Here is a 23418-nt window from a genome sequence, read left to right on the forward strand (position 1 = left end):
AAAAAAACTCCTAAACGATAAAAAAATGTTTTGCTCTTTTAAACAAATGAAAGTAACCTTTAAACAAATGAATTAACCGATCTTTTAAAAATTTCAATTAATGAACTACTGAAAAGTACAGAAATTTTGCCAAACACAAACTGTTTTCAAATAACTTGTGACTCTGCTCGCAGCCCAGTCAATTCAGTGTTTTGAATTCAAAATCCATCTGGGATGATACGTACATTGTTTTTATTGGCAGTAAACGGCACGGTTTTAATGAAATTCTAGTTTAAGATGCACGGAATTCTGACAATGCAACTGCAAACGAGGGGATTCCCCAACTGTACAACAATCGTAAATGCGATTCTCGTTCATTTCATTCTGTAAGCAGCAAGATTTGATCTATTCTTCCCAGGTTTCCGAACCATCCTATGCAAAGAAAAAACACAAATATATAATTTAAATATAAAAAAGGGTAACAAAATTAATAGCCTAAGTGTACGCTGTTTGGTCTTTAGTAAAGCGGTTATTAGGCTGCTAACCCAGTTGTTCTCAGCCGGCGTGGCCCGGCTCCCTGGTGTGCCATTTCTAATGATGAATGGTGCCGATAAGTATCTGAGAATTTTTAAGAATCTGGTTTTTGCCTAATCGGTATCTCCTTGCATCTATTTGTGTACGATAAGAGACCTTAATATCAAATTGTCATTTTGCTTCATGTTTTAAGTTGATTGTGTTGTTCCAGTTCCATAGTAACATATCAAAAATACTAAACGAAAATTGCAGCCTGGCGCCGAAAATCTATTTATTATTTTGGAGGGGTGAAGTACGCAATAAAAGGTTGTGAATCAACTGCGAACCACCTTGGAATGACAAGGCTAAAACTGCGAAAAGTTTAATATTTTTTATTTGTACGACCTTATTTGAAAAAAGGTAAACTTACATCGTCATGGCTGTCGTCTTCCTGATCATCGTCGTCCGAAATCACCGTCTTTCTTCTGCTCGAACCGGCGGCAGCTTTACGACGAAATTGTTGCTTCGGCGACGTCGGCTGCTCCTTGGAGAGTCGAATTTTCACGCGAAGAGCTGTGACAAAACGAGCAGTTGACGGTAATTAGGACATCGGAGGTATAGCACATTTAAATCCAGAAGATTTCGCAAAATATGTTTAGGGTTTTTTTCCGAAAAAAATATTTTAGCCAGTGCCGTGACTTAAAAGCAATGCCAACGTTTCGATACTTCAATAAAATTTTGCCGGTAGAACAGTTTTACAATTGAAAATGCCTGGCAGCAACAGCATATTCAATGAAAGCGGTGCGTTGATTTGCTGTTTGTTTTCGGGATAGTTAGCGATTCAGAGCGAGAGTATACATTACAAAAGTTGTTCAGATAAAATTTAGCAAAACGGTAACTGTTCCTTTCTAAAAATAGGAAACAACGAAAACGGATAATCACCCGAAAAACGAAACTTACGCTCATCTTCTGAATCCTTATCGTCTTCGTCTTCGTCTTCGTCGCTCCTGGATGCGTCGTTGTCGGGCGACCCGGATGCAGCTCCTTCGTTGATGCTGTCATCGTCGTGGGCGGCGGAGGAGGTTCCGTCCTGCGGAGAGAGGCTGCCGGACTTCTCGAGGGTCTCACGCGCGTAAGTGAAGACGGTGTTGAGTTTAATCGAGTCCTCGTAAATCTGGTAAGTTGTTTTGAATTTTAATCAGGGGCGATATTTTATTACCTAAAAAATGAGAAATTTTGCGCGACCGTGGGACAAAGATTACCTGCGCTAGGTTTTTACAGCTAAACATATATATATATTTTTTTTTTTAGGTTCATACAGGTTTTTAATAGGTTTCTAGTGTTATTTTCATAAGGCTTACGGCACACCACAGAGATGATAAGGAATTGCGATACACCTACTAGAATTTTCGGTAAGTGGTTTGCCGTAATGTGACTATAGATTATATAGAAGGAACTGGAACAACCAACTATGAGAAACTTCTCCAAGACAAACAAGTTGTAAAATGGGAGGAAATTCGCATTACGTACAGCAGCTGCGCTGAGCAAACTTGTTTACTCAATGCCTCAATCCGAGTTCATAACTAGCGTTTTTTTAAAGCGAACCAAAGTTTTGTGTTACGCAACGCATATTTATTTTGTGTTACGCAACGCATTTTTATTTTGTGTTACGCAACGCATTTTTCTTTTGTGTTACGCAACGCATATTTATTTTGTGTTACGTAACGCATTTTTGGGTTGGCGGGTGTTTATCTAGTCTTGAAAAGACATGCAAAACAAATATTTTCATTCATACGTTTCGCACTTAGACTAACCCAGGGTTTCTCCAGCGTAGCCCTCGGACCCTTGGGGGGCTACGGAGCGGTCATTGGGGGATCACGGGGATAACTCTGTAACTATAGGTATATAGGTATTGCAAAACCAAAGCATCACTATGTTCGAAATTTGCCAAAGCATCACTATTGTTCGAAAATTTGGTTAATCAAGGTCAGTTTTATATTTGGCGAGGTTATGCACAGCGTATTTCTCAAGTAATAGTAACGCATTTATAAAACGAAAATTCAGAATTCATCTCGACGAATCTAATAACGTTCGCTTGGCTCAGTACAAAACAGAGCCGAATGTAAAAAAATACCTTTGTAAGATAAAGCCTTGTAATAATGACTACTAAGTTAATTTAAATTCAAATGACTGGTTTGTTATTTTTTAGAAAATTACTGATTTTGTTAAATTTTTAGAAATCTTTAGAAACTAATTACATTTATTCGTTGATGTATAGCCATATTTGTTATTAAGGTTAAGAAAGAAGTAAAACAAGTAAAAAAAACACACACACAAACACATCGCTATGTATTTTTCATAAACAGGGGGGCTACGAGGGTCGATGGCCTTTCAAAGGGGGTAACGAACCATTAAAGGTTGAGAACCACTGGACTAAACCGTTCCTTGTAAATTCGGATTGAGGCATTGAGTAAACAAGTTGGTTAGAGCAGCTGCGTTACGTTGCAGGTTTCCTCCTATTTTCGCGTACAACTTGTGTGAATTGGAAAAGTTTTTCGCAGCTTACCTAATTCGTTGCGTAACCATTCCGGTAGAGAAAACACCATAGTTTTGTTGGATTTCAACTAATAATATATTGGTCAACTCTTTTTTTCCAGGAGACCTTGTTTGTCTTGAAAAAGTTTCTCATAGATTACCTAATTCTCTGCGTAACCACTAACCATTTCAAAACTGAACACAATACTTTTATAGATTCCAAATAATAATTAATTTATTGGTCAGCCTATCTTTTTAAGTCTAACTGATTTTTCTTGAAAAAGTTATTCATACCTCAAAAAAAAACAGTTATTTACAAGTCATTGAGTTATCATTTCGGTACATAGGCAAAGGCAAGATAATTCCATTTTCCAAAAACAATTTAATGATAAACACCGCCGTCTTGGTGATTGCAGAACATGTGTACTACAAAATCTAGTATACGGTATATGCAAATGCAAAAGTTTTGGAATTTTCGGGCCTATTTATGGATTTGTGCGCATTTTAAGTTGAAAAAAAGAGAAAAACAACTGACCAGCGACCCCTCGACGTTGTAGGCCTGCGTGTTCTGGCACATCTGCACGAAGTCGCGCTCGAGGTCGTCGAAGCTGCGGTACTTGTGCGACTTGATGCGCTCGCGGATCTTCTTGATGTCCACTGGCCGCTTGATCATCTCGTAGTAGTCGGGAAGCTCTTTGCGCGCCGGAAGCTGGAGGAATGGGTCGCTCAGACGACGCCCGGTGCTGGTAAGCAGGTAAGAACATGTCGGTGTACGTTTTTTAAGAGGCAATTGTAAAAGGGCGCTGCCGTGGGTCACATTCAACGAGATTAGTTGGGTTTTGGAATTATATGTAGTTTGGTGAACTTGTTTGCTTTTTCTAACATGTTACTCTATTAGAAAGGTCGTACATAAGACCAGAGGCGTAATTTTATTGAAATTTGGGTAGCTACAGTCGATATATTTTTTAAAATTTGACATACATAGTAATTAAAACTTGCGAGCAATATAAGTCGGTTTAAAATGAACTTTGGTGATTCTTTTATTCCGAGGACCCCTTATCTGCTAAACAAAACCAAATTTTTACTTGAAACGTAGTTTGTAAAGAGCACTTTTATATATCTGTACACTAAACGTAGAGAATATAGCCTCTTCATAATTCACAAACGTTTCAGCTTATAGTACCTAATTACCACTTATTAGTAATAAACTTTGCTAAATGTTTTTTTAAGGAAAAATATTTAAGCACATGTAGGTACGACTACGACCTAAAGTACACATAGCGCAATGTGACGTAACACGTAATAATAGTAATAGTAATAACTAATAAGTATACTAATTTCCTCTTTAATTACAAAATCGTTGTTAAACATCTTTCCGACACTGCTTTTTACATATGTCAGTAAAACCAGATAGAATGGTGCTCAAATTAAAGTTGTATTATGTCACAGTGCACAATGTTCCTATATATTATATAAAAAATCTGCCCGGTTGACAAACATTAGGCCTACCCTAAATCGTCGCAAGCCTAAGAAAAGGATTTTAATTAACAGCTCGCATACGTTGTGTACGTTACATGGATTATCACACTTACCTGTCTGTGTACTTTATCACATGTTCCACAATCTTCTTCATTTGCTTGGTGAGCTTCGGGGGGTTTGGGGTCGGCTTCTCGGCCGGCGGCCTCCCCCTGCGCTTCTTCACCATCTGGCCGCTCTTTATGTCCTCTTCGCCCTCCCCGCGCTTCCTCTTCCGCTGCTTCTTGCTCTTTTTCTTCTCCTCCAGCTCATCGACGTCGATCCCGTCCTCCACAGCCTAACGACGAAGATGAACGAACCGAGCGATAAGTTAAAACTCGAAAGGCAACGCAAGCGTTGTATTAAAGCAGTAGTCGGCAAACTGTGAGCCGCAGAGCCATTTTTAGTGGGCCGCGAGTTACTTTCGAATAGCTTAGTGTTATCATGTAGTTGTGGGCCGCGTGATAGCCGTACAATCATTGCACTTTATTTTAAAAGTTGGTGTGACATAGCATTTTTAAATTGGCTCAGCTTGGAAAGGCCCACTCGTCAAATGTAATCCTGAGTGCCTGTCGAACTATATTTTTTGCCAACTTAAACTATATGCAATTAAAAAAATTTTCTTTAAAAAAAAGTATGTTCTTTTTTTTTACTGGTTTTACATAGTGGACCTTCAATAGCTCTGACTAGAGTACTTTGGGCCGCAACAAAAAAACTGGGCTGACCACTGTATTAGAGTTAGCTCCACCAGGCATAGAAATCGCTCTTCTGGTGTAAACGAACTATAAGCCGACGTTTCGGCAGCAGATACCAGCTGACCTCATCAGGGTTAATAAACAAAATGAAAGTGCGTTAGCAAGCTTATATACTAAAAAGGCTAGAGATCCAAATTAATAAATCTTGACGTCGCTGAAGTATGCGATAAGCTGTGACGCGACGGAGTCATCCGGTGAACAACTGCAGCGTCGGACAACGAGCGTTTATCAGCCATAGCGTCGTACTGTTAAAAGATCTTGCAGATGGGTTGTGTTAAGCGACAAGCTGCACTGCACCCTTTTTTTGCGCGGATAGGTCAAAATCTTCGATTTTAAGGTGTTATTTCAAGCTCTACACGCGGCATATAACAGTTTTTTACAGTAGCAGGCCGTAAAAAGGTTTACAGTAGCAGGCCGTAAAAGGGCATGGAACACGGTTGGGACAGCTAAATATTTTTCAGCCGAGGGCGATACTTACCAACGAAAGGGTCAAATGTTTTAAGCAAACAGGGTCTTTAAGGGGCCAGCCGAAATCCGAAATCCAGTGGATCTATTAAAGCTTTTATCAAGCCAGGCAAGGCTAGAAAAAATTAACCGATGAGAGTACCGCCTAACGACTTGTCTTAGAGCATACCGTCACAAGCGTTCTAACAACTAAGCTATAGGGATGATGGGTGAGGCAAATTGAGAAAGTCTTTTCAATGATGTGTTGCAAGCGAGGATGCATCAGGCAATGGTTTTACGGTTATTTACCCACCTCCCAGGCTGTTTGGACAGGATTATTTTCAGTATAACCCATAAGGACTAGAATAAAAATTACTACACATGCCGGTATTTCTGAACTGTTCAAGTCACTCCTTTCCTACTCTTTTTAAACACTATTATGCTTACGGACACCTGGATATTTCAAGACTTGCCCTCACCAATAATTTTGCAAAACTATGCCTATACTTATAAATACCAACAAACTTAAAGCGCAATATTGCAGTCTAGCTTTAAATAAAGGCTTTAACATAAAATATAAAAAATCTCATTTTTCAATTGTTGCCACACATTAAAAAACATCAGTCATTTCCAAGTGCACTCGCGGACACCTTTCCAATGTCCATTTATTACAGTCCCTGGGTGGGAATGACATTAGTAATTCACAATTACAATTAACGGTATTTTAAACTAGTTTGTCAAATTAGATGATTACAACACTAGTTAACCGGGTTTGCCAAAAACATGACGCAATAGCATTTGAATTGCCATGCTAAGACATGGATTCCTCCCTTACCCGGATCCACTCTTTGTCGGTGAGTGACTCGCTGTAGTCCACCTCCTTCCTCACACGGGATCCGCGACCGAAGAGTCTCTCCGCCTCCTCCTCGTGGGTGAGCCTCATCACGTCCTCCGAAGATGTGAGGAGCCAAGAGGGAAGCTCGTCCTGTCCACATTAAGATTTTTTTATTACGCGATAGTAAGTTAAACGGCGGAAGAAAAAGACGCACGAGAGATAAAAGATGGATAGCACTTAAGAAGCGACAGGTATACATTTAAAGACTGGGCCATTTAACTCGAAAAGCAGAAAGATTCTTATTTCCTAGCGCAATATGGTATTCTGTTTTTTCACTGTTTTTACCATGTTCTTAAACGTCATTAAATAAGGCAAAGTTTTGGCGTATTTACAACGATAAATCACAAAGCGAGCGCAAATCAGTAAACAGTTTAGCAAGTCATTCTCATTTACAGTACCAAACAGAACAATTACTGGAATGGTTTGAAGGGATATAAAAAAGTTTTGACGAAATCCAAGCAGTGACTTCAAGTTGCCAAAAACAATATAAGCTGACATTGCGGTATTTCGCAAGGGAAGTAAGCTTCACGAGTGACTTGATAAAATCTATCAAGAAAAATCCATTTCCTAATCCATTAACTGAAGATAAAACAAGCGTCTTACGTTTTTTCGAAACGTCTCAATCAGGGTGATGTCGATTTACTTGATCTTTTTGGCTTTGCAATTTATTATCAGGGTACGTTACAGATCCGTGCACTGAATAGGGTACCCAAACATCTTAATCTATTTCTTGGAAGCACAATTTAAAAAAAGTTAGTATGCCTCCAATATATGAAAATTTTAATTTCTTGTAGTTCTTAAAGTTCCGAACGGTAAAAAAGTAGCTGGATATTGTTGACCGTTATAAAAAGACAACGTAGGTCCTGAAAATTATCCGAACAATGTTGTAGTGGAGGGAATTGGCCTAGCAGCACGTTGCACAAACGATCATGTGGCGACTCGCAGCTAAATCAACAGGAAAAAAAGGGCAGCCAGAAAAAGGTCGCAAAGAAAAGGACTTGTTGTTGGTCGCGTTGGCAGTTTACACGATTATTGAAAATCGCAGAAAAGCTGTGTTTGTCGTTTACCTCCTCCATGAGCCTTGGCTTCCTGTTTGGATCGCGCGCCTCTGCTCTGCGTCGATCGATATCCATCTGCTGGAAGCTGTCGAACTCCCCTTCGGTGCGCGCGATCATTTGGTTTAGCGTCTCGTCGTCGTGGACCTCGTCTTCGTCCTGAAGTAAAAGTTTTGGATATTTAAAAAAAATCATCTTTCTGTTCAGTCAGCTTAAACATCGACTGATGGCTTCCGGGGTTAGGTGTTTTTTATAAGAGTAGAAAGTTAAAATATTTTTTTTGTTAACAATGTGTTAAGGCTTAAGCAATAAGCTTTCAGAAAAATTACTTTTTTAATTTTACTTGAGGCGCAGTTAAGTGAAAATTCAACAAAACCCCTAAACAGGGCATCTAGTTTTTTCCAAAATCCTATAACGTCCATAAATTTCGTCAGTTAAGGATATATCGCTTTAAAGCGTGTTCCCGGGTTCCTTACATCATCTGTGGTCGAACGCTGGACGATTTCGCAGAGGAAAGCTCGCCGCTGGCTGCCTGTCGACTTTTGGTCGAACATTCCCGCTTGAATCACCTTCTCGTCCACGTTTAACTTGTACCTAAGAAGCAACAATTGGACATCACATTTTGGCTGGGTGGTAGCGGAAAACTTCAATAAACTTAACAAGGAGATACTACGCGATAAATGACAAAAATGTGTTTAAAACAGATGACAAAGATGTGTTTAAAACAGCCACACCGCGTCACTTCAACACTGGATGGCCAAGTTGCGGAATCATTCAGTTGACAAGGGGCGAGCGACCAAATGCATGTGTGCAAATAAATCCTTATCGGCTTACTATACTAGCGATAAACGCAAACTTGGCAACCCGGTGTAAGACTACAAAAACAATTATTTTTTTAACGGTAGTTGGGTCTTTAATTGGGGGGTGAATAAACTTCACAAGACGCGAATATAAATAAAACAGATTTAGAATTCACTATATAAGTTGCCGAATGGGAAACAACTGTCCCACCTAGCGGCCGCAAGAATCTTCTCTTCGACCGAGTTGACGGTCATCAAACGGAGAACGCGCACTTCGTTGGTTTGGCCGATTCTGTGGGCTCTGTCCTGAGCTTGAATGTCCTGCGCAAAAAATATGTTAAATAAAAATACTTTCACTGTTTATATTAGGGATTTACGATAATAATAATTAAGGATGTCCGAGCCGATACCCAACGCAAAGTATTAGTACCGGCCGTCCGATACTAGGGTGAAATCGGTGCCAAGCTGATACCAAAGTAAAATAACAATTTCAAAAATGATTTGTAATTTAATGCAGAGATATCTTCTTTGAAAGGTAAAAAATAATATAGGTTAACAACATGAGATAACATTTGGTATGAGATATCGGTTCTAGATACTCCTTGTCCACAATATCAGGTATCGTGTCGGTATCGTTAAAAGTCAAGTATCGAACATCCCAAGTTCACATCATCATATTTTGATATTGGCATATACTGTTGTGTGTTTTAAAACTTTGATGCAGAGTCTGTCAACTCAAATATTCACACATAATCTCTACAATATAACTGTCTATTTACGCATTGTTTTAAAGCATTTTTAATAATAAAATTAAAATAAATTGAAGGTAAATTCAAACTATCGTTCAACTTCCAATGTTTGCAGTAGCAAACATCCATAAATTTTGTCGCCAACCCAAACAAGGCGTATCCCGATCTAAAACTTGGTGGCGACTTTTAAATTACAGAACCTTGATGCAGATCCCAGGCGGTAAGATGTTTCGCTTTATAAACCCGTTTCATATGTCAACCTGATGGGGGTTCCAGTCGCTGTCATATATGATCACGGTGTCGGCCGCCTGCAAGTTGAGACCCAATCCACCGGCGCGGGTCGACAGGAGAAAGATGAAGTAATCGGACTGCTTGGCCATGAAGGCCTTCAGCATTTCCCCGCGGTCGTCTGACTTAGTGGAACCGTCCAGGCGAAGATACTTGTAACCTGGCGTGGAAATTTTAATCAACAACCAAAAACATCGCGATTTTTTTCAGATATTCTGTTTGCTATTTGTGGGCGAAAATAAGGCAAATAACAAGGCCAACAAGGTTCGTGCGACTAAATTTTGTGTTGTTTTGTGTGACTTTTCTAATACCGAACGAAGTGCCTCCTAGGGTGTGAAAATACTACTGTTACCTCTTTCACGTGATTGTACTGAAATCTTAAAGAAAGCGTGGCAAATGTCAGGTCTTTAACACTCACGCCTGGTAAAGTTATATAGAGCATGTAAGCGCGGTCTTTTGCCACACTTTTACCTCTGTAGTTGAAAAAGTCCTCGAGAATGGTCATGGTGTTTGTCATCTGGCAAAAGAGAAGCACCCTGTGATTGGTGACTCTCAACTTGGGAAGGAGTCGGTCCAGTAGCTCGAACTTTCCGCAAACCCGGTACAGATCGTTGCTGTTTAAGAAAACAAATGCAAAGCAAACCGTATTTGAAACTTAGCCATACTTTAATATAGATGGACTTGCAGCATTAGAAGGAGAAATATACAGCATGGTTTTTGTAATTTTGTTGCGTAACTAAATAGCTTGATACTAAATTTTGAATATAAACATGGAAATTTCTATTTTCAATATTGGCGTGACAAATACAACCAACTTCTCCCAAAAAAATCGTCAGTAAAAATATTTTCCCGGTTAAAATAATTTCACAAAATGTAGTTGTACCCTGAAATAATGCCACCGGGAATGTTCAAATGCTCGGCCATCGACTCTTCTATGTGGCGATATGAGAAAGGGTGGTTGCAGATCTTACGCAGCTGCATGATGGTGTTCATCAGTGCCTTCGCGCCGCCCTTCCCTTGCTTGCCTGAACAATAGTTTGTCAGTTAAACGCCGACTTTATGAGCAGAGCTCCAAGTTAGGCACAACACGATTAGGACTTATAGCATAGCGAAGATCGTAACGGTCTATTCCAGGGTTTTTTAAACTGGGGTCCATGGACCACTTGGGGTCCATAAACTTATTTCAAAAGGCTAAGTTGAAATAATTGTGTGTATTTAGGAAGTAGTCAGTTTTTCAAAGAAAAGAGTTTAATTCAAAATGAAACGTTTTAGCACTGAATGTATTTAGACCAGCGGTTTTCAACCAGTGGAGCATGGGAACATTTTGAGTGGGCCACAGACCAATTTTATAAAGCTATATTTAATGAAGAATTAAGTTTTATTCGTGCCACTACACTTAATTTTACAGAAATAATGGCTTGGGAAGGAAAGTAAACTTATTGTTCAGCAGCTAGTATCTCACAAATGCACGGTTAAAGAAATAATCTGTTTTGAAACATGTTCTGCTTTTTTTTGTTCTAAACCTATTTCATAGTTGTTTTTTCCATAAACATTTATTGGGCCATAAAATTTTTGTGCAACGAAAATGGGCCACGAAAGAAAAAAGGTTGAGAACCACTAGACTCCATTTTTACTTAAATCCTTTAGCTTATTTCTGAAAGTCTATTTGATCGTGATGTCAATTTATGACGTCATTTTTTTTAATTCCCTACCTACCGTGGTCCACGCCAAGCAAAAAAAATTAGGGTCCGCGGTAAAAGAAGTTTAAGAACCCCTTTGTCTATTCGTTAGCTCAAGATCTAGAAGCTTTTAATTTTAAAGATCAGGTCATTTGACATACGACCTACCCCCGCAAAGAAAAAATTTTAAAGCAAAACTCAAAGCCTACCTTTTTCTGACCCGTCAGTGAGTACAAGTCCGTGCGTTTGCATGTGACAATACAACAGACGTTGAAGTGCTGACATGTCGCATTTCACAACATACTCGACCTGCAACAAAAAATTTGACGTGTCATTTACACGAACGTGAATAAAAATGCTGTAATTTGTAGACGATTTTTTTAGTAATTGAATTAGTCACCTTCTCCGGAAGTTGACTTTCGACTTCCTTCTTCAATCGTCTCAGCAAAAATGGTCGCAAGACTTTATGGAGACGACGAATAATGAGGACAGTTTCTTCCTCGTTCAGATCAACCTATACACAAAAGGTAAAATCATAACTAAATACGGGGCACTCTTTTATTTTAGGTTTTAAAAAAATATTTTACATAGAACAATATTTATATATAAAGTTTGCAATTGCGTTCATCGATAAATACTGTTATGGGACAAAGGTTAATTTTGGTGACAGAAGAGCGCTTTTTCACTATTTCGCATAAAGCTTAACTCTCTTATACAAAACATGTTTTCTGACTTACTTTTTCTCCTGTTAAGGCAAACGGCGCATTAAACCACTGTTCAAATGTGGAACAGCACTGGAAGATAGATGGAAGGAGAAAATTGAGAAGCGCCCACAGTTCCGGGAGTTTATTCTGCAAAAGAGGGAAATTCAACAACAAACAATGGAGGCTGTAATGCAATGTTACAAAATAAACAGGACTTATTGACATATTAGGACGGATTAACCAAAAAAGATTTACCTGTAATGGAGTACCAGTTAGCAGGAGTCTGTGTGGACTTAGATAGTGGGTGTTTAAAACTTGGGTGAGCTTGCAATGGTGGTTCTTCATTCGGTGGCCCTCGTCCACAATCTGGTACTTCCATCGGATCTAGAAAAAAAAACAAGCTGCTTTAAGTTTGCAAAATAACGACTTTATAACTATTTAGTAATGTCCACACAGCAATTAATTAGTTTGTGAAATTTTATCCAAAATCTATTAAAATGCATGCAGTAGCTATATACTGTCAAATTTGCAAATAGGCAGAAAACACTAAGTTTCAAATAACAGTATAACATTTTAAAAATTGTTTAAGAAATAGGTAATTTTAACCAGGCACTGCAAATCACTTTAATTGGCAGCAAGCCACTGGAGCCAGCAAAATAAATTGTATCCTGTATGATAAATTAAGTTGTATTGAAAATTAAAACGCTTGGAAGCTGTTGGGCGTCGGCTTACCTTTGAAAGAACATGTTTGTCTTTTATCACATATTCAAATGTTGTCAGGACAACATGAAATCTGCCTCCTTTTAGGTTGAGTGAAAGGGCCTTTCGGGCCGGAGGTGAGCCCTTGTAGGCAACCTTCACAACGCTGGGAGCCCACTTGTCAAATTCCAACACCCAGTTGGACATGGTGCTGAAATCCATATGCAGCTTAGTTACTTAACTTCATGACAAGAAAACAGAAATCATGACAAAAGTCATTAAAAGCAACTATAAAACCTTTCTCTTTAAACCTTACTTGTTGTAGGGAAAAAACTACCAAGATTGCAATGAGAAAATAAAACTTAAAACCTAGTACTTTTAAAAAACTATATAATAGTCAATTACTCCTACATCAAAAACTAACTAATTAACTCTGATTTGAAATCAAAGGATTTAAAAGAAACAAGTTTAAGTATGATATACTTGCACTCATTTAAATCTGCTAAATCTTTCTTACAAATCAAGAAACAACTCACGATAGAGGTACAATGATGAGAAATGGTCCATTTTCTTGTTTCTTTTCAATTAGATGTGTTAGAAGGGCAATAGTTTGAATGGTTTTGCCCAAACCCATCTCATCTGCAAGGATTCCATTCAAGTTGTTGTTGTACAATGACACAAGCCATTCAAGTCCCTTGAACTAAACATAGATTAAATATTTATGTGATTTAATTTTTTATTCACTAAACTTATTAAAAAAAAAACGAAAGTGACAAAATATTATTGTGTTTTTGTTCACACATTAGTTCCACAAGCACATATATTGTCAGGCACAGTATCAATATTATAACAGTAAAATGTAAATTGTTTTGGTACCTGATATTCTTTTAACTTTCCATTGGTAAGCATGGTTGGTTGTTCTGTAATAGCTTCATTGATGTTATGTGCAATGGCATAATAAGTATTGGTATCATACGTTGTGTATTCATCATCAACATTGCTCTGTAACATATCATTACTTGGTGAAAGATAAGTAACAAGTCCAAATAAATTGGAACAAATGTAAAGCAATGTTAGAGCAATACCTAAACATGTAGATGGCATAGGTTTAAACACAAAAAATAATGTAATTCAGAAAAGCTTTAAAAAAACATACACAGCGTAATATTATAAGCCAGATTTTACATAGTTTTTAGATCTGAAATCTTACAATCATATCAATGCTTGTGTCTTCTTCTGCAGTAGCTTCCTCTCCTTTTCCTTCTACTGCACTTTCCTCCTTAAATTAAAGGATTAATATCAGTAATTATTCGATCATATTGGGTGGAGGACACTAGGGGTCTCAAACTCAAATTCCTTTGGGTACAAAGGAAATCATGTAGATCAACCTGCAGGCCGCAATATCTAGATCAGGACGGTCCAACATTTCCATCACCTTGGGCCACGTTGTTTTTAATTTTTTTTTTTTATCATTTATCCAGTTGAGAGTTGGCATAAAACATGCTACGATAATCTTTTATACTAAAAAAAGACTGTTGCATGCCAAATGATACTGCACAAAATGTCCCCTGATTTAGATATAGAGAAAATATAAGAGCCAAAAAAATTATTCAAAAATTGAGAAGTAACAGCAAAATACTCTAGCAAAGCTAGCAATTCAGGTCGGACACAATAAACAGATCTTAAAAGAGATATATATATTTCGCCAATCAAGGCATCGGCAGTATATCTGAATAAAAACAAACGCAACAGTATAAGAATAGGTCAGAAACATTAAAAATTAAATAAAACCAAGTAAAATAATTAAGGTCGACATTTATCTTGCAAGGGTCAAGGTGATTTCCATTATTCACATATTTTGTGCAAAATTGAGAAGTAGGTACGATTTTGTTAACGTTTTAATTATTTAATTCAGAAGTATTCTAAACGCTGATAAAATGCTAGCTACTTATCTATGCTTTTGATTGTCAATTTACAAACATAAAGAATATTTTCTGCTTGGTCTTGTATGACAACTCTCGGTGCCACTAAATAACAATCTTAAGTCAAATAATTACTTTTCTGAAACAAAAATAAATATTGGTTCCAGCTTGTGTAGATTAAGTCAAATGACATTATTTGATAAAAAAATAACTGTCGACTTAAAATTCAGATAAAGCAATTACCTCTTCCTCTTCTTCATCACTTTCAGCCCTTGGAACAACCTGGAAAACACAGATGTGTTGTAGATCATATTTAAAACAGTAAGTATAAGGTCTTACAATGTACAAAACAATCTAAGAAAAATAGGCATTAATTACTACTATTATTATTAAACAAACTTTCCCTCATATAAAATTAACAAATACTTTTATACTGTGCCTATTCCTCTAGTTTATGACAGTCTTTAAATGGAAATCACGAATGCATACATTAAAGTTTGTTTGTGCGCGACTTTAAATGCTAAATCTGATTTAGGCCAACAGCTTTTAAAGATTTTGCACTATGCTTTATCGGCAAAAAATGGAAATGAGAATGTTATTCACCCATGAGTAGGGATGTTCAAAGTAGAATATCGAATCCTTGGATTCGAATCCAGATGGGATTCGAATCCAATTCTGCCGTTTATTTCGGGCAGTTGGAACCGATATAATTTAATGTTTTACCGCGGATTGTTGCGCCTAATTGCACAAACGCGTGTGGTAAGTTGGCCTCTCGCTGCGGCGATCAATTTACAGTGCTTGCTTTAAATGTAACCCGGTAGTGCAGTGTCAGCGTTTTTTCGGGCGACCAATTACCGCGGCTCGTTCGTCTAATAACGTTCGTCTAATAATTAAGTGTCAATCAAGCGGGCGAGCGATCAACGTGTAATGTCTGGTGTGGAGTTCGCAATTTCCCTAAATGCGTGAAGTTGCAAAAGTAACATTACGTTGTAAAACGTGCTGGCCGTCCACAAAATGCGCTATAGGGTTACTCAAGGTCAACTTTAGGCCAATATTCAGCGAGGTTATGCAGTTATGCGCAGTGTAATTGTCAAGAATTCGTTAAGTCAATAGTAACTTTGTATTCTGTGCAGTACATTATTTGACTGCATAACAGATCACGTTAGTAAAAAAATTCGCCGTAATACCCAACAATGCTTGAAAAAACAGGACCGAATTGCTTAAGACTTCTGTGAGTGTTGCATTCTACTCACTATTGGCAAAAATATAAGTTTTGGCAACAACCTGGACAGTTGACATGTTACAGTTTACACTGCTTCAAATGACAGTTGTTAAGAATGTTAAACATATGGGAGATTTTTTTTATTATAATGTACACATGTTAGAAAATTGTTAATTGTTTGGGCAATTTATTGCTGTGATTGTGGGCCCTGTAGGGTAGATTAAGATTTTTCCCAAACAAAATCGATGTTCAATAATTTAATAAAAATCTACTGGGATTCGCTATTCTGGATTCGTTATTCTAGATTCGAAACCTATTATTCTAGAATACCTTTGGAATCTACTTTGAACATTCCTACCCATGAGTAGGGATGTTCAAAGTAGAATCCCAAGGTATTCTAGAATAATAGGTTTCGAATCTAGAATAACGAATCCAGAATAGCGAATCCTAGTATATTTTTATTAAATTATTTATCCTCGATTTTGTTTGGGGAAGGGATTAATCTTAATCTACCCTACAGGGCCCACAATCACAGCAATAAATCGCCCAAACAGTTTTCTAACATGTGAACATTATAATAAAAAAACTCTCTCATATGTTTAACATTCTTAACAACTGTCATCTGAAGCCGTTCTGTAAACTGTAATATGTCAACTGTCCACGTTGTTGCCAAAACTTATATTTTTGCCAATAGTGAGAAAATGCAACACTCCACACAGAAGTCTTAAGCAATTCGGTCCTGATTTTGAAAGCATTGTTAAGTCTTATTGCTTCTTTTTTGACTAACATGATCTGTTATGCAGTCAAATGATGTACTGCAAAGAATACAAAGTTATTATTGACATAACGAATTCTTGACAATTACGTTGTGCATAACTGCATAACTTCCCTGAATATTGGCCTAAAGTTGACCTTAAGTAACCCCATAGCGCATTTTGTGGACGGCCAGCACGTTTTGCAACGATATGTTACTTTTGCAACTTAACGCATTTAGGGAAATTGCGAACTCCACACCTGACATTACACGTTAGTCGCTCGCCCAATAATGCTTGATTGACACTTAATTATTAGACGAACGTTATCGCGAGACGCCGTAATTGGTCGCCCGAAAAAACGCTGACACTGCACTACGAGGTTACATTTAAAGCAAGCACTATAAATTGGTCGCCGCGGCGACAGGCCAACTTACCACACGCGTTTGTGCAATTAGGCGCAACAATCCGCGGTAAAACATTAAATTATATCGGTTCCAATTACCCGAAATAAATGGCAGAATTGGATTCGAATCCCATCTGGATTCGAATCCAAGGATTCGATATTCTACTTTGAGCATCCCTACCCATGAGCAAACCATATCTGCACACAATGCAATACTTTGACACCAACTTTACTATTTTCATTGGTGGCTTTTTGAAACTTGCCTGAAAGTTAGGGTGCATTTCCAACCAGGCTTCCAGATTGGAGAGCTTTGGTCCCTGCTCACCACGGACAATCTCACCAGTGTCAATGTTTTTCACCTCCACATGACGATCACCATCTCCGTTAATTTCGTCCTGAAATAAGGATTGATTGGTTACCGTGGAACCTTGTGTAAAACACTAATTTTTAGGCATATACTGTTAATCAATAGTATACAAAAAACGGAAAAGTATTGTTAAGATTTCCTCCGCAAAGTTTTGGCCAAAAACTAATACCTTATAAAGTACACCGTAATATCCATCATTAACACAACATTAGCCAAGCAGCAACTAGCAACTTAAAGCCAGTTTACAATTCCAAAAGTATACTTCCCTATTGCTAAACAAATCAAGTTCTAAAAATATATCGGTGACAAGGTAATGCTCAACTTATATACTCTGTCCAAGAACAAAACAGCTTAATTTGGAGTTACTTCAGGTTTCTTCTTCTTCTTTTTCCCAGTTCCCTTTCGTTTGGCAAGAGCAAGCTTGTGCTCCTTGACAAGCTTGACGATGTTGCGGATGTACTCGTCTGTCTGACTGAGTAAGTAAGCCAAACGACGATCCTTCTTGGCATCGATCAACTTTCTGTAGCCTTCTTCATCCTCTGCCTGAAAAAAAATTATAAAAATGTAAGTTGAAATTATAAAAATGTAAGGTTTAATAAAAAGTTAATTATCAGCGCTAACACCTGTTGCGGCCATCAAAACAACTTGTAGCGTATTCATAAAACCTTAGAAGTCAGTGTGAGAACTGATGGTACAAATTAAAACTTGTTAAATTTATACCTAAATTTAGGAACATAAATATTATAAAATATATACACTTATAAAATATTTACCCAGAGATTTATATATCTAAAATAGTGCTCAACAAACACTGTGTTGGATTAAACAACAATCTAACTTATAAGAAAGATAAACAACAGAAACTCGCCATAAGTCTTCTCATTCTCTCTTTTTCAATCCTCTCCTCTTCTTTACGTTGCTCCCTTTCAGTGTTGGCATGATAAACAAGTACAGCCTTGTTTAGTTTCGCAACCTAAAATACAATGGTACATGGTACAGCAATGAAACAATTTATCAGGAGCACACAATAGAAGAAATTTAAAAGTAATCATACCTTGGCTGTGTTGTTTCTATGAAAGTCTTTAAATTCTTTGGCATGCTGCAAAGTGCTTTGCAAAAAGTCGTGATGCTTCTGCTTTCGTTTTTTCTCAGCTTCCATTTTCTGTGCTTTTTCCAAGCGTTCTGTGACTCTGGCTTCCCGAAGAGTCTGGAGATGTTACACATTTAAAAAATGCATACACTTTTAACAAATTTTTTATATAAAGAAGTAACTTTAACTGGCGTTGGCAGAAAATAATAAATGACTGAGTCACCATTACCTGTCGTTTAACTCGCTTGTATGCCTTTGCATTAAGTGCTGTTTCAAGAGTTGTGTCTCTCCGCATAGCACCAAGCACCTCCTGACGAAGTTGCTTCTGAAAACCTGACAAACCATATATATATATTATATTTGCCGAATAATATGTCTTAACTAATAGAATGTAATCCAGGCTTTCAGCAGATGTAATAAAATCTTGTTGCAAAAACAATAGAGATGAACTACGATATGCCAGAAATACAGTAACACATGGCTGGCAATTGCTCCAGTGGTCACCCTTTGGCATAGATAAACCAATTTTCAATAATTAAAAGTCAGTAAGTGTGGGTATTTTACATTTAGTGGATTTATGCACCTACTAAACCAGGTACAACGACTCGCAACAACATTGCAACAATAAAAAAACAAGGTTTAGTGTAGCGTTTGATAGTCATTTTCTTATTATGTGTTTAGTTGTTTATTTTCTTATTTTACTAACTTAGCATGCGCAAAGCTTTCAGTTCAATTGTTGCCTTGATTCTCAATTCATCTGCAATGTTTGCTGGAATGTTTTCAAGTTCAACAATCCTCTGGGCAATCCTTGCTTCAATTCTAAAATGTAGAAGTTTATCAAAACCTAACTATTACTAACAATTACTTATATAATTTTGACGCGGTTAAAAAGCACTTAACAGAAGGATACGACGTTAAACTGAATTTAAGAGAGCAACATGCCTTTAATAATAATAATAAAATATTAAATGTTAATTTGACAGGTTTCTTTTACCGATTTTCTCTTTCTCTGAGAAGTATGTTTGGATCCAGACCTTCAGGCTTTTTAGAAGGGGCAAGCTTGCTGTTCTTGGAAGAAATTTGCAAAAGCATTGCCAGGTCCTGAGGTGGGGCTGGCGTACCAGGTTTCTGTAATAAAACAACCTTGTAAACCACATCGCTTTTTTCAATGTATTAGTAATATTCATGACTCAAAGACAATTTTTTTTTCATAGCCATTCTTTGTAAGTTACAAATATTTGCTTACAGCTGGGGTTTCTGTAGTGGTTGGCAGTTTGGGTGAAGCCTTTTCCGCCTCTTGAACATTGGCTTGGCTGGTGGCTGGCTGAGCTGGGGTACCTAAATCCAAAACAAAAATATTTTTGCACTAAAGAGTGTACAAACATGTTTCACTTCTTATAATTACAGTTAGAACAATATTAGATTACAGTTGGAACAATATCAAGTTAACCAAAATGACTTGAATTTTAAAAAAGAAAAATTTGACTGATTTCTTATATTTGCAGAACTTTACCTGGAGGCTGGCTGCCTTGGGCATTGCGCTTTCCAAGAGTTGCTTGCATAAGTTGGTCCGGCACCACCTGTTGCCGTGCCAACATCTTGTATGCAACAATCTGAGCTCGCAACTGAAGAAGTTGGGGGTTGGAGAAGGCGGAGTTTCCAGGTTTTCTAATTCAAATGCAACAACATAGAATTAATAAAAAACTTCTTTTAAACTATCAGACAAAATTGACCTAACTATAATCGACTGTCTTGCCTCATGCCAAATACATCATTAATTTTATTCACAATTAATATGCTGCACGATCAGGTTAGTCAATGGCTTATTTTAAATTTTACTTTCAATATAAAGATGTTCACTAATGGTCACATATACTTTGTTTGTTTGCATACTTTTGATTTAGACTGTTTCCATCCAAGAGTCCTCCAGATACACTGGAACCAGAATCAGAAGTACTCGTGGCATTTGATATATCTTAAAAATAATTATAAATTTTAAATTATTTTATTGGGCTTATAAATGAAAAAAAACACCATAAAACGGTCTCAAAATAATTTTTCTTTAAAGCAACAACAATTTTAACCTTTTTTTCAAAATAAATAGGTTTGAAATGTTAAAACACATTAAAAACTCACTTGTGTTAGAAGACACATTGCTTGGAGTCTGCTCTCCCGTTGGGTTAACAGGAACATTCTGTAGATAAAACATGATTACTTCCTGACTAATAACATTTCAAAATGCAACATTCTGTTTACCTGTTGTTGACTTCTTTGTCTCAGTAGGTACACTAGCTGGTGATAGCGTGGATCATTTGTTAACCCCTTCGACTGCATGGATTCAACTGCCTGCAATATTAACATTTGTTAAGATATAGTAGACCAATAAAACCACACTTAGAATGATTTTATTACTGGGTCGAAAAACTTTAACTAAACAAAACTATAAAAATTAACTGATACAAAACAATAAATTTCAAATGTGTTATGTTTTTATACTAGTAGATATATACAAAATAAACGTCGACAAACTTATTTTTAAATGTCGTCATAGCATACGGCATAGGTTCTCAAAATGTGCGCCGTTTCATTTTCAATGATAAAGAAAAAAACGAGTTGGTGTAATACAATTTTTGCTGATAAGACCCCAAAGAGCAGGCTGTTAAATTACCTGTCCTTAACTTCTTGAACTCCAGACAGAGTCACTTTACTCACTGCATATTGATCGTTGAGTATACATTCACAAATCTCAGTTAAGCCCCTAGTATATAACCCGAAAAAGTAGAATGAAACGCAAAACAACAATAACGCTCAGTTTGTATGCTGGTCACACATCAGTGGACACATGTTAGGTGTATGGTGACATCAAATTAAAAAAACGCAGTGTGGTATTGCTTGATTATTGCTATATTGACAATTAATTATTGCCCACGATAGTTGCTATTACAAAGCTATTTAAATGTCCTTTGTATAACAATATTGAGGTTAACAAATTTAGACATTATTTGTTTATCTGACCCGTCATAAATCTTAAGTTATCTGGGCCACGACGGCCAGGCCCTTTCACTTATCCAGCCCTTAGTGAGAAAAGTTTGGTCACACCTGGCTTATACGCAGTAGTTCAAAATTTATTGTTACAAAAGGACTACAGTAATTGATAACAATAAATGAAAAACAAGTTGTAAAATAATACTCCCATCGCTTGGTGTGTCGCAAGTCCAGAAAACTTTTTTAGGGCGTTGCAAGACAAAAAGTTTGAGAACCACTGGCATATAGAAATCTTAATTACCTGTTTAATGGAAGCTGTACTTTCATAATGCATGTTGTTTAAATCAACAGTTTCAGGCGCTGCTGGCATAGTGGATGTAATGCCAAAAGCAGCTGTAGCAGCAGGCCCATTGGCAAGTGAAGCAGTCGTTGCAGAAGCTGTAGGGTTGTGCTCATATTGTTGACCTGAAGTTTTTACAGTAACAATGAATCAATGGAAACTAAAAACAGGTTTCAATTCTCACATCATTTCATCCTGTTAAAGCAGCATGGCCATGTTTATTTATATTACTCTATGGACCTTAAGCAGATACAAGTAAACACACAAAACACACTCTACTAACTCCTATGACCAGCATGTAAGTAAATAAATACTGTTTACAGGCATTTTAAACAACCTTTACTGATGCTTAGCAAAATATATATAAGTGTTAAAAACATGCTGTGCCTCTCTTTAACGAGCCAAGCCCTTGCAGTGAAAACTTAAAAATATCAAAATGAGAAGCTAAATTATTTTCTTGCCATACCAGGGTATTGTGGTTGTCCATAAGGTTGAGGCCCACCGCTTGCTGGGGACATGCCCATTTGTTGTGGGGGTGGAACAGGTGCACCACCCGCATTTGGGGGCCCTGGGACACCTTGAACTGGAGGGTAACCTGCATATTGCTGTGCCATAGGTGGTGGGTGAGCCGGAGCAGGGGTACCACCAGGGTCAGACATAACACAGAATTTAGTATACAATTAGCAAAAGTGTTGTAAAGTCTAATAAAAAAAGTAAATGTTCAACCTATTTTATAAATACTTAAGCTGGCTATATCCAAAACGTCACATTTTAAACATGATACCAACTGTTTAATACATAGTCTGCTAACTAATCATGGTTTTAAGTCCATGCAACAGTGTTGCAGCAACACTGTATCAATCTTCGTAAAGTACAGTACACAATCCATTTTCCATATATATTTGGTAAAACAAGGTAGTGCGGAATTTGATAGGCGTTCAGACAATTGAATTTGATAGGCGTTCAGACAAGTGCTACTCAGTAGTACAATATTATGCCTTAGAACAAAAATGGAAGCTGGGGGCGAATCCTAAAACAGTTTTGTTCGGGGTTAAAAAAGGTGAAATTTGCGCGGCCAGAATAACATTATTTTGGATATTTGTACAGCTGAAAATGAGGAGGTACAATACTGAAAAACGTTTAAGTGTCAGAAGATTTGCGCGTTTGAATTTTCGCAACTGAGCACATTTTACAGTGATTTTATACGAAATGTGCGGCTACGACCGCGGAAGGGTGGTGGGGGATGGAGGGGAATTAACACCCTTACTAGCCAAACTCTCCAGCCTTTGGTCAAACGTCTCGTGCTGAATGTACTTAATACTTTTGGAAACCTCCCGACTTACTTATATAAAAAAATTATGGCGCTGGTCTAGAATCCTACCACAATTATTAAATCAACCCAATATTTTTTACCATTTAAGTGTAAAAAATATTGGGCCAGAACGGTTGACTATGTGTGTATAAAACTCGTATAGTAACTTTGCAGATCGGTTTACAGAAACAGTAATAATGTGATTTTAGTAGTGCCTCACCGGCGACTCGGCGGGCCATGAAACTAGTCTCTTCAAAAGATGTTTAACTATAACCTGTCAAATTGTAATTGTAATATAGATTGAAATCAACAAATTTCGATAATTATAGCTGGTCTAGATAATTACAGCTGGTCTTCCTACTTTTGCATCATCCAAGGCAGACCGATACGACATGTTTAGCCTAACTGTACA

At 37.4% G+C, this 23418-nt stretch overlaps 1 protein-coding gene across 1 annotated transcript; it reads right to left on the minus strand.

Moving 5' to 3' along the window:
- Nucleotides 1–232: 232 nt before the first annotated feature.
- LOC146163871 (SWI/SNF-related matrix-associated actin-dependent regulator of chromatin subfamily A member 4-like) lies at nucleotides 233–22388 on the minus strand. The gene is made up of 35 exons (XM_083381478.1): nucleotides 22161–22388; nucleotides 21656–21819; nucleotides 20626–20715; nucleotides 20506–20563; nucleotides 20263–20344; nucleotides 19883–20037; nucleotides 19616–19707; nucleotides 19364–19497; nucleotides 19076–19188; nucleotides 18599–18702; nucleotides 18334–18486; nucleotides 18144–18252; nucleotides 17646–17818; nucleotides 17176–17307; nucleotides 14776–14814; nucleotides 13821–13889; nucleotides 13487–13612; nucleotides 13147–13310; nucleotides 12644–12821; nucleotides 12167–12295; nucleotides 11945–12058; nucleotides 11608–11721; nucleotides 11417–11516; nucleotides 10412–10553; nucleotides 10000–10142; nucleotides 9501–9688; nucleotides 8703–8812; nucleotides 8168–8285; nucleotides 7704–7850; nucleotides 6577–6726; nucleotides 4620–4840; nucleotides 3563–3770; nucleotides 1453–1666; nucleotides 923–1065; nucleotides 233–411 (listed from the first exon to the last, which is right to left on the minus strand). Exons 1-35 carry the CDS (start codon nucleotides 22351–22353, stop codon nucleotides 385–387), a joined length of 4596 nt encoding a protein of 1531 aa, XP_083237604.1. The 5' UTR covers nucleotides 22354–22388; the 3' UTR covers nucleotides 233–384.
- Between the last annotated feature and the right edge of the window lie 1030 nt (nucleotides 22389–23418).

Source organism: Ascidiella aspersa, chromosome 2 (assembly GCF_963924565.1).
Source record: "Ascidiella aspersa chromosome 2, kaAscAspe10.2, whole genome shotgun sequence".
Classification (NCBI taxonomy): Eukaryota; Metazoa; Chordata; class Ascidiacea; order Phlebobranchia; family Ascidiidae; genus Ascidiella; species Ascidiella aspersa.